We start from the raw sequence: 12,068 nt of genomic DNA, 5'->3' as shown, positions 1-12,068 counted from the left end.
GCTGATTCTGCCTTAGGAGGTATGAGCCCAGATAGGAGCTTCTGGTCATGCTGGAGGTCTGAGATCAGCTTTAACTCCTAAGCCTGTTTCAATTCAATTCCACAAATTGTTATCACTACCTCCCAGTGCTAGACACAAGGGTACAGAGATAGTCTAGAAAACCTATGCCTTGGGAGACTTCACTTGACCTCCAAGAAGGAGTCACATTTGTCATGCCCATCACACACGAATCTCAATTATCTAGTTCAGGACCAGAGGAAGTTTCCATTACAGGTCATCAGAGAAGGCTATAGAGATACCTAGAGGAGATGGATAACTAGAAGATGACCCTGGAGCCCAGCTTTGAGGGTCCAAGCTATAAATGTTCTAGTAGGAGCTTCAGCTAATGAAGAACCTGGGGCTCTGACAAGGGAGTGAGGTAATGTAAGGTCCTACTGAAGCCATCACTAAGTCTCAGTAAAGCTTTAAATGATTGATCGTCAGACTAACACTTGTCACTAAAGGCCCCACTTCCAGTCCTGAAAGCTGGCCAAGTCCCAGTGGGGGATATCCCAAGGCTACAGCCTAAGCCTTCACAAGAGTCCTTACTCACCAGATCGCTGACAAGCGGCAGTGGCTTCTTTCTGCGTAGATCTGGCATGCTGTCAATGCCATAGAGTCCTCCAGCTGGCCTGAGGAGAGAAGAAAACATATCAGTACCTTTAGTCTCACCTTGAGTTACTGGCAGGTTCAATGTTCCATCCTCCTTGCTCATCTTCTCCTCAGAGGAAGATGAACTGACCTCCACCGTGTGCCTTTAAGAGGGGTAAGGAGGACAGAAAGTGAGTGAAATAAAGCCATGGGATGACAAACAATGGAATCTGCTCTCAGTGTCTCCTTCTGAGGTTTTAGCCAAGGATTGAGAGCTCTTTTATCCCACTGTGCCAGTCCAAGGCTCCTTTGTTTATGTGAAGGCCCTTGTGCTCCATAAAGCAAGGTGGGAATTGGTGGTTAAGATAGCTCCTCCTTACACTCAGGCCAGACTAAAGATAAGTCTTTCCTGATCTGCGCTAGAACAGAGCCCACAGGAATAGCTCTACAGAAGAGCTGCTGCCTAGGTGAGCAAGACTGACAAACAATAACATGTAGAAGGAGACCTTCTCCAACCTGAGTAAAAGAGTCACCAGTTCTGTCTATCCAAGCCTCCTGAAGAAAAAGGGTCTCCACGGAAAGAGGAGCCTGCATAATCAAATGGAGGCAGGGGAAGCAGATGAGAGACTTCCAAAAGATCATTTGGGGGAAAAAAGACCATTTAAGCAGGAAACAGCAAAGTGACTCAGAGTCTGGCCTAGCCCTATGGTCACATCAACAGGGACCAGGAAAAAATTACAGCTGGAGAAACTTGAGATCTCTAAAACTTTTATACCTTTTCTATACTTACTAATTTTGTTGCTGTTTGTCTGTTCCTCCATAACAATATGCAATAAAAATATAGAGAATTTCCCCAAAAGAACACCCTTCTCACCTTGAGATAACCTGGATTTCATCCCCAACTCTTCTACTAGTTCACTACATGTCCTCTGCCAAACTTCCTTCCTCTCTTTGGGTCCTGGTGTCACTTCCATAAAATGAGGGGGATGAACTATAAAACCTCTCTGACCTTTTGGAAGCTATTCTGAGCTTCAATTAAAATAACCCATGTACTTGGTTTTAATGAAAGCAACGAGGTGGGGAAAGCAGGGTGGCTGGGTTGTACACCACAGCTGGTCTGAAAAGAGAAATGTCACAGAAGAGTAAGTGTGTACTGCCAGCTATATAGGCCAAAAATGGAGCCACAAATTGGGTCAAGGCCAGGAATTGGAACAGGCAACCCGATATGCTGATTTCTAATAATCCAGCTTCCTGAATACAGGCAGTGAACTTTGTTCTCAATGAGACTACCACACCAACGGTAGATCGAAAGTTGTGACAACTTCCAAGGACTAAGCTGAAGGAAGGGAAAGAAGGCAACAGGGAGGCATTTAGAAAATCACTGCCTGGCTCCATTTAAAAATAGCCTGGATATGTTCCACTGGCATGTATGGATTTGAAAATCATTTGAAGAAAAAAGCTAAAGCCCTGAAGAAGGGCTGTTGAAGAAGCAACGGGCGCCACAAGTTTTTGGCTAATTCTGAAAACTATAAAATGCAGTCCTTAAGCCGAGAAGTTTTTTTTTGCAACAAAAGTGAGCTTTTGACAAAAGAAGGGTGGTTCTTTCACATGTTTAGCTCTTGCTATAAAAAAGACAAATCACAAGGAAAAGGAGCATTTAAAAATACAGTAGAGAACTTTATGATCTAATCTTTTCTCTTCCCTGGTGACAAGGAAGAGGAGGCAGCCACTGAGCATTTCTATGTCCGAAGGCCTGTGTGGGACAAGGAGGGAAGGAAGGTTCTCAAGCTCCTGAGGAGTGTATGTGGCGGTGTGGGTGGCGCAGGCGCTTGAACGCTCTTCTCTCCCAAGCACAGTCAGTGAGTTATAGGCAGCAGTCGAGCAGTTTGAAATGCCTCTCTGGTGCAATCACATGGGTCTGAAACTCCCAGACAGACAGAACACACAGAGCTCCTATGGGACGCTACTTACGTCTTCACTACAGTGGAATGGAATAAGTAGATGACTCACAACAGCTGAAGATAGATGGAGCCCAGGGAGTAATCTAATCAGCAACACTATCAACAGTGGAATAGAAGGAAACTGTCTCTAAACGCAGATGTGTTTCTAGTTTCCTCATTCCCATACATAAAGAGTATATCACCGCTATGATGCAATATATCAGAAATTCCAGAGGTAAGTATAGGGGAGCCCCAAAGTTCCCTCCCCTGCAAAGCTCTCTCTTCTGTCTCTGAGGAATCAGTCTGCAGACTTCTGTCTTCTGCCCCAGAGAACCAAGCAATCTCTACAGTGGAATCTCTTCCTTCCCCAGAATCCAGTTGATGAAGCTGTTTCTCCTGCTTCCCAGGGGAAAAACTAGAAGCGGCATAACAGACTGCATAAGATCCACAGAAACCTTGTGGTACAACACTTACCCTTCTGGGAGCCACTGGGGCAAAGAGGTATCACCATCATCTGCAATCTTTAAAGAGAGAGAGAGGAAAAAAAGTTAGATCCTGGGAGAGATGGGAGATTGCCATATTTCTTTGGTCAAGCAGTGAGCAATGAAGTAGGAAGCTCAGAGCAGTGTAGGTCACATACACCACGTGGTGACATAACCAGCCTGATGTGTAAGCCAATTCCATGATCAGCCAGGGCAACAAGCAGGCTGCTGAAATGAGTGGTACTTCACCTCCCTTCTCCCCAGTGAACAGGGAGGATATAAGGCCAAGCTCACAGAGATCCCAGGACTAAGGTCCACTGGGAATGTGAGAGCTGCCAGAACTTTCAGCCCCTCACACAACCCACTGGTATATATAATAGTAAGCCAAAGCCAGGAGAAGGGTCCATGCAGGCTTCCACGCCTCACTAAAGCAAAAGGACAATTTCACATGGAGGCCAGTCTTCTTCCAGCTATATTCCTAAGTTCTGTTGGCTGCCCCAGCGTCAGACCTGGTCTTTCTGGATTCCTATCTCATCTTGTGATTTGACTTGGCCTAGGTTCCTTGAAGCTCTAACTCACTGACACTGAGTACAGTCTACATTTGATAAGCTCTATTTAACAAGAGAACCCAGGACAGATTAGATACTCAGATTATCACTCTGTTGAATTTTATGAGCTCTACAAGAAGTTGAAAATTGAGGCACCAAATAACTCAAGGAAGGAACAGTTAGAAAACACGTTTTAAAGGTTTCTGTAAAGAGACCCAAAGCAAATCCTTCAAGCAGTGTACAGAGAGAGTTCCAAAGCTGCCAGGGCTCTCCAGAGAACCAATGGTCCATGCTGTTTAGGCTCAACAGACCTAGAGCTAGCGGGTCTGGGGCTTCCCATCCCTCCTTGTACCCCTCCACTCCCAACAACTTCCCTGCCTCCTGAGACCTGGGTCCAGCTAACTATCCTGAGCAAATGAGCTCCAGAACAAGGGAGGCAGAAGTAAGCTGTTAAGCTCTGGACAGGGGCGAAGTTTTGGGAGGGCTAAAGATGGGAGAAGTTACAGACAAAATGAGGCGAGAGTACAAAAAGGAGAGGTAGGAAAGGTTAATGAGTGATGTAAAAGTGGGTAAGAATGACGCTGGATCAGCGTCAGGCTTCAGATGAACTTCGGATTTAAGACCCTTTTCAGTAAGACCCTTCTCAGGTCGCCTGTACTCGAATCAAGCCTATCTGTCTACTGCCTATAGCCCTTCATGACCACATTTCGCTGCTTCTGCCTGCTGCCCTGGTTCTATAAGTAGGATGATGTGGTAGAGGGAGGGCCAGGCCCAAAAGGCAGCCAGAAGTGGTTGAATCAAGTCTCCTAAGCTTCTTGTGAGGGGTAGCCCATCCCTAAATCCCCAGATCCTACCAACCAGAACTTATCCTCCCTTTGGAAACAGTCACCGCACTGAGCAGATCTTTATTTCCTACCTAGAATTAGATGTTTGCCAGAAACCACTGGGCTTAAGGAAACAAAGTCACAAAAAGCCTTTGGCAGCCAGAGTTCACAGGCTCAGATCATACACATTTCCTGTGCTTAGAGGGGACAATGGGTCTGCAGAAGCCTGCAGACACAGCATAGAGCATGCACACGCAGGGCACAGAAGGAGGGCCGGGGGAATGAGAGGAGGTCTAGACAAAGTGCCTATAGGAGGTACATTCATAGACACCACTTGCACCTGAGGAAACATAGGTGAGCACAGATCCTGCACACAGAGCTACAGAACATGTGCACACACCCATCTGGGGGAGGATTCAGTATTCACTAGGGCCCGAATCACTGGCAAAAGAAACCCTTACTGTCTTCAGGAACCAGTGCTTGGAGGCACAGAGCGTTAGTATACCATGCATTCACATGGCATGGGGAAACCACATCACAGGTCTACAGAAGCTTGTGCTCACAGAGAGGCTAGGAAGCCTGCTCAGAAGCACACATTTCGGCCCCAGGCAAGAGGTACAAAAAGCCTACAGAAGCTCCTGCTCTCAAATACAAAATGTGAATGCATGCTGGGCTCAGCAAGGGTTTACAGCATATGCCAATCTGCAGCAATAAGTAGAAAACGGACACACAATGTGCAAAGTAGGAAAAGAGGAAGGCAATCAGTGTCTGGGGGAGTCAAACTGAGCACAAGTATAAGCACACACATGCTACATTGAATGTGCACCATGCTGGCACATACATTCTCACACTGCTCCAGGGATGTCTGCAGGAGCACACACAAGCATGGAGCATGCACACAAACTGCTTTCAGGAAAAACAGACTAGCTGCATGAGCCAAAGCTCACGAGGCACAGATCATAAGCACACATGCGTACACACACACACACACACACACACACACACGCACGCACACACACTGTGCTCAGGAGGGAGAGGAGAGAATTGACAACAAAAAGGGCCCTAAAGGGCCAGAGCACAACCTGAAGGGCTCCTCGCTTTCCTTCTGCAAGGAGAGAAAGAGCAGAAAAAAAGGGCAGAGAGGTTAGTAGATTCAGTTGTAAGTCAGCTAAACCTCATGGGACATGGAGAAGAGGGAGATGTCCTCTGAACAACTGGGTAGTTCACAGAGTCCAGCTCCCAGAATCCTTACCTCCTGTATTTGCTGGCCCCTGCTTTTCAGTTGAGAATCCAGATTTGGCTACAAAAACCAAAGGACAAAGTCTACCTGAGAATTTCAGTCACCCTTTCCCCCCTTTCCAAAGTGGTCTGCGTGCAGGGTCAGGGCCACAAGACCAGCTTTGTTTGTTACCAAGGGTCACTCCAACAGGCTATCTGAACTGACTGAACACAGAGTGGGTTCCTTCCTCAGAAGCTCCATGAGTTCACTCTGAATCTGGGATAAGTCCGCAAACCCCAAAGGCCTGGTAGCTGAGCTCTTTCCACTTTGTAATACAGTCTTGGCCACGTGTTTGCCCAACAAGCCCTGGCTTTCCCAGAGCCTAAGTTAAGTTAGGCCAAGTTAAGGCCTGGAATTAAGGCCAGGACCAGGATGCTCAATGGCCATAGGTTTGGAGGCACCAACAGGCCACTGCCCTTTCACAAGTCCCCATGATCTGGACAGTAAAACCATGACTGCAATCCCAGGCTTGATTATCTACCAAATCCAGAACAATACACCAAAGGAAACTGACACTTCCAGAAGGACCCAAGCAAGCCGCAGGAGAGGAAGAATAAAGACCAGAGATTACTCCTTTCCTATTCGTCAGAGACTACACTGCCTTCTAGGCCACACGTGTTTCACGAAGGCTTCCTTCTCTAAGGAAAGTCCACTTACCTGGGCCCATCAGCTCCCCTTTTCTTTTTTCCTCATCCTTTTTAAAGACCCACTGATATTACATAACAAGTAGAAGGGAGAATCATGGAAACTAACTCATAAGTTCCCGATTTTTCAAGCTACTTCTGATGACCTAATGGGTCACCTGACTTGACAGAAGAATGAATTCAGGAACAGGAATCCTCCAAAACAGTGCAGCTTCAGAAAAGTGGGTGAGATAAAAAAGACACTTCCTGGAAAGCGGACATGTCTCTTCTACATCTATTCCCTACTTCCTTAGAGCACTCTATTCCCTTTGAAAAAGAAAACTAGGCAAGGAACACTTTAACTGACCCTGTGACTCAAATTGGAAAGGATTCTCTCTTCCTCCACTATCTTAAATATCAATACATTGTACACATCATGTCAAAGTTACTTTGATTGTGTCCTTCTGTTCTTCCCAGAGTTCCCCATAATGTCTAAAGAAGAAAATTCAATCTATTGACAAGGCCGTCAAGGCTCTCCATGACCTGGCCTCTTGCATCTATTGGGTGAGCTCAGACTGATTCTTAAGACTTAGCTCAAAACAAAATTAATCTGCATATGGGCTCCTCAGTTACTGAGTTATTGTAATCCTGTCTCAGTCCGTGGGTGGGGAAATAGTCTCAAGAGGTGAACTACAGAAACACAAAGGCCTTTTTCTCTTTTCTATTTTCCCTACAACTTCCTCCTTCATATGGTACATCTTTAACTTGTGCTCATCGTTTTACTCCAAGGACCAAAGCTGAGCTGGCTTGAGAGGAGACTGTGTCTGTGGTTAGGAGACCACAGATTAGTGTAGGGAAGTGCATTCTGTGGTTCATATGGAGCTTTAACTTGGAGGCTAGCTTATTGGGTGTGTGTTGTTTGAGGATTCCTTCCATTTTCAGGCACATAAAATGTCTTGGCACCTCTACCGTGGTGCAGGGTGCCCCTTTTGAGAGTGTTTTCCAAGAAGCTTTAGGTAAGGGTGACCAGGCAGGGCCAAATTGTGTTGACGGGCTCCATGCACAATTAAAAGACAACAAAACAGTTCACGTTGACATCAGATGGAGGACGTTTGGTAATCTTTGATCCTCATTTGAGACTTCTAAGTGTCTTCCTCCCTTTCCAACATGAAAATTCAGTAAACTTGAAAGAAAATCATCTGTGAGTTCCTTCAACTTGTAACTCATAGTCATGATAATCCAGAGGGCATATGCACTGGTGACTTTAAAGGCTACAATCTTTGACAGTCCCAAAGCAGTGCAACTCTGTAGAAGGTAGTGGAAGGAAGTTTTCTTTCTACTTTGTTGAGGAAATTACTTAGGAATTTAGATGGGTAAAAGGTACCCTTGCCTTATTCCACTTTCTTATTTTCTTAGCCCCCTTTCCTTTTGAAATATTTAACTGATTTCACGTCATAGTAGGGAATGCATTCTCCATCCCCATCCTTTGCCCTCCCAGGAAGTCAGTGTATTGATCATCTTTTTGGGCTTCCCCTCCAAAGGACCTTTTTCTGCACTGGAAGCCTCCACACCTAGCTCTTTGTTTTGTTACTGCTGTGTTTAGATTAATTTGGACAGATCTTTGTGCCACACAGGAATTTTTTGTTTTTTTAAGAAAAATCTATAGGTGAAAAATTACTAATTAAACTGTGTGTGCGTCTATGTGCGTGCAACATAAAAGTACATTAGCACCTAAGGAACATGAATCTTGGTTCCTGTAAAACTGCAAATTGATATGGGATTAATAACAAAAAAAGACTTAGCTCAAATATTAATGCCTCTATGAAAATTTATCTGCCTTCCTCTCAAAAACAGAATTAGACGCTTCTCTACTATGTATACATGGTACCCATGCTTTTGTGCTGCACACTTCTATGATAGTATGTTGTTAGTATGTTTCATTGTTAATTGTCTGTATAAACATCTCCTTTTATACACTGTGAATTTCTTGAGAGCAATAATTACATATACTATATTATCACACCTTTGTAGTCTGAGGGTTTAGCACATCTAGCGTTTTTCTGTAGTAAAAGGAACTTGAACTTTCAGGACTTAGAGAACAAGAGCCTTTCTAAGAACATGTGTCTTCCCTCCCATCAGGAAACATGCACAAGCTTTTTAGATAGCCTCATCCACCAGAAGGCAGACAGCAGAAGCAAAACTACAATCCTGCAGCCTGTGGAACAAAAACTACATTCACAGAAAGATAGACAAGATGAAAAGGCAGAGGGCTATGTACCAGATGAAGGAACAAGATAAAACCCCAGAAAAACAACTAAATGAAGTGGAGAGAGGCACCTTTCCAGAAAAAGAATTCAGAATAATGATAGTAAAGATGATCCAGGACCTTGGAAAAAGGATGGAGGCAAAGATCGAGAAGATGCAAGAAATGTTTAACAAAGACCTAGAAGAATTAAAGAACAAACACACAGAGATGAACAATAAAATAACTGAAATGAAAAATACACCAGAAGGAATCAATAGCAGAACAACTGAGGCAGAAGAATGGATAAGTGACCTGGAAGACAGAAAGGTGGAATTCACTGCTGCGGAACAGAATAAAGAAAAAAGAATGAAAAGAAATGAAGACAGCTTAAGAGACCTCTGGGACAACATTAAACACAACAACATTCGCATTATAGGGGTCCCAGAAGGAGAAGAGAGAGAGAAAGGACCAGAGAAAATATTTGAAAAGATTATAGTCGAAAACATCCCTAACATGGGAAAGGAAATAGCTGCCCAAGTCTAGGAAAAGCAGAGAGTCCCATACAGGATAAATCTAAGGAGAAACACGCCAAGACACATAGTAATCAAATTGGCAAAAATTAAAGACAAAGAAAAATTACTGCAAGTGCCAAGGGAAAAACGACAAATAACATACAAGGGAACTCCCATAAGGTTAACAGCTGATTTCTCAGCAGAAACTCTACAAGCCAGAAGGGAGTGGTATGACATATTTAAAGTGATGAAAGGGAAGAACCTATAACCAAGATTACTTGACCCAGCAAGGCCCTCATTCTGATTCGATGGAGAAATCCAAAGCTTTACAGACAAGCAAAAGGTAAGAGAATTCAGCACCACCAAACCAGCTCTACAACAAATGCTAAAGGAACTTCTCTAAGTGGGAAACACAAGAGAAAAAAAGGACCTACAAAAACAAACCAAAACAATTACAAAAATGGTCATAGGAACATACATGTCAATAATTACCTTAAACGTGAATGGATTAAATGCTCCAACCAAAAGACACAGGCTTGCTGAATGGATACAAAAACAAGACCCATATATGTGCTGTCTACAAGAGACCCACTTCAGACCTAGGGACACATACAGACTGAAAGCGAGGGAATGGAAAAAGATATTCCATGCAAATGGAAATCAAAAGAAAGCTGGAGTAGCAATACTCATATCAGATAAAATAGACTTTAAAGAATGTGACAAGAGACAAGGAAGGACACTACATAATGATCAAGAGATTAATCCAAGAAGAAGATATAACAATTATAAATATATATGCACCCAACATAGGAGCACCTCAATACATAAGGCAACTGCTAACAGCTATAAATGAGGAAATCGACAGTAACACAATAATAGTGGGGGACTTTAACATCTCACTTACACCAATGGACAGATCATACAGACAGAAAATTAATAAGGAAACACAAGCTTTAAATGACACAGTACAACAGATAGATTTAATTGATATTTATAGGACATTTCATCCAAAAACAGCAGACTACACTTTCTTCTTGAGTGTGCACGGAACATTCTCCAGGATAGGTCACATCTTGGGTCACAAATCAAGCCTCAGTAAATTTAAGAAAACTGAAATCATATCAAGTGTCTTTTCTGACCACAACACTATGAGATTAGAAATCAGTTACAGGGAAAAAAACCTAAAAAACACAAACACAGGGAGGCTAAACAATACATTACTAAATAACCAAGAGATCACTGAAGAAATCAAAGAGGAAATCAAAAAATACCTAGAGACAAATGACAATGAAAACACGACGATCCAAAACCTATGGGATACAGCAAAAGCAGTTCTAAGAGGGAAGTTTATAGCAATACAAGCCTACCTCAAGAAACAAGAAACATCTCAAATAAAAAATCTAACCCTACATCTAAAGGAACTAGAGAACGCAGAACAAACAAAAACCAGTTAGCAGGAGGAAAGAAGTCATAAAGATCAGAGCAGAAATAAATGAAACAGAAACGAAGAAAACAATAGCAAATATTAATAAAACTAAAAGCTGGTTCTTTGAGAAGCAAAATTGATAAACCTTTAGACAGACTCATTGAGAAAAAGAGGGAGAGGATTCAAATCAATAAAATTAGAAATGAAAAAGGAGAAGTTACAACAGACACCGCAGAAATATAAAGCATCCTAAGAGACTACTACAAGCAACTCTGTGCCAATAAAATGGACAACCTGGAAGAAATGGACAAATTCTTAGAAAGGTATAACCTTCCAAGATTGAAGCAGGAAGAAATAGAAAATATGAACAGACCAATCACCAGTAATAAAATTGAAACTGTGATTAAAAATCTTCCAACAAACAAAAGTCCAGGACTAGATGGCTTCACAGGTGAATTCTATCACACATTTAGAGAAGAGCTAACACCCATCCTTCCCAAAGTCTTCCCAAAAATTGCACAGGAAGGAACACTCCCAAACTCATTCTATGAGACCACCATCACCCTGATACCAAAACCAGACAAAGACACTACAAAAAAAGAAAATTACAGACCAATATCACTGATGAATATAGATGCAAAAATCCTGAACAAAATACTAGCAAACAGAATCCAACAGCACATTAAAAGGATCATACACCATGATCAAGTGGGATTTATCCCAGGGATGCAAGGATTCTTCAATATACACAAATCAATCAATGTGATACACCATATTAACAAATTGAAGAATAAAAACCATATGATCATCTCAATAGATGCAGAAAGAGCTTTTGCCAAAATTCAACACTCACTTATGATAAAAACTCTCCAGAAAGTGGGCATAGAGGGAACCCACCTCAACACAATAAAGGCCGTAAACAATAAACCCACAGCAAACATCATTCTCAATGGTGAAAAACTGAAAGCATTTCCTCTAAGATCAGGAACAAGACAAGGATGTCCACTCCCACCACTATTATTCAACATAGTTTTGGAAGCCCTAGCCATGGCAATCAGAGAAGAAAAGGAAATAAAAGAAAACAAATTGGAAAAGAAGAAGTAAAACTGTCACTGTTTGCAGATGACATGATACTATACATAGAGAATCCTAAAGATGCTACCAGAAAACTACTAGAGCTAATCAGTGAATTTGGTAAAGTTGCAGGATTCAAAATTAATGCACAGAAATCTCCTGCATTCCTATATACTAATGATGGAAAATCTGAAAGAGAAATTAAGGAAACACTCCCATTTACCATTGCAACAAAAGGAATAAAATACCTAGGAATAAACCTACCTAGGGAGACAAAAAACCTGCATGCAGAAAACCATAAGACCCTGATGAAAGAAATTAAAGATGATACCAACAGATGGAGAGATATACCATGTTCTTGCATTGGAAGAATCAACATTGTGAAAATGACTATGCTACCCAAAGCAATCTACAGATTCAATGCAATCCCTATCAAATTACCAATGGCATTTTTCACAGAACTAGAACAAAAAATCTTAAAATTT

General features: G+C 42.5%; 1 protein-coding gene across 11 annotated transcripts in view; it reads right to left on the bottom strand.

Moving 5' to 3' along the window:
* Positions 1-12,068, bottom strand: part of UNC13B (unc-13 homolog B) — a 225,468-nt gene that overhangs the window by 34,492 nt on the left and 178,908 nt on the right. For 5 of the 11 annotated variants that reach the window (XM_049711634.1, XM_033431064.2, XM_012533622.3 and 2 more), the window contains 2 exons: positions 3,045-3,091; positions 593-671 (listed from right to left, as the gene is read on the bottom strand). In XM_049711634.1, coding sequence (XP_049567591.1) covers positions 593-671; positions 3,045-3,091 — 126 coding nt within the window. Of the gene's footprint in view, positions 1-592; positions 672-3,044; positions 3,092-5,506; positions 5,530-5,676; positions 5,725-12,068 lie in introns of all 11 variants that reach the window. The other 6 variants (XR_007478200.1, XM_033431060.2, XM_033431062.2 and 3 more) reach the window with 3 other exon arrangements.

The sequence above is a fragment of the Orcinus orca genome, chromosome 6 (assembly GCF_937001465.1).
Source record: "Orcinus orca chromosome 6, mOrcOrc1.1, whole genome shotgun sequence".
Lineage (NCBI taxonomy): Eukaryota > Metazoa > Chordata > Mammalia > Artiodactyla > Delphinidae > Orcinus > Orcinus orca.
Note: the sequence above shows the minus strand (reverse complement) of the source record. Positions and strands in the feature narration are given on the sequence as shown.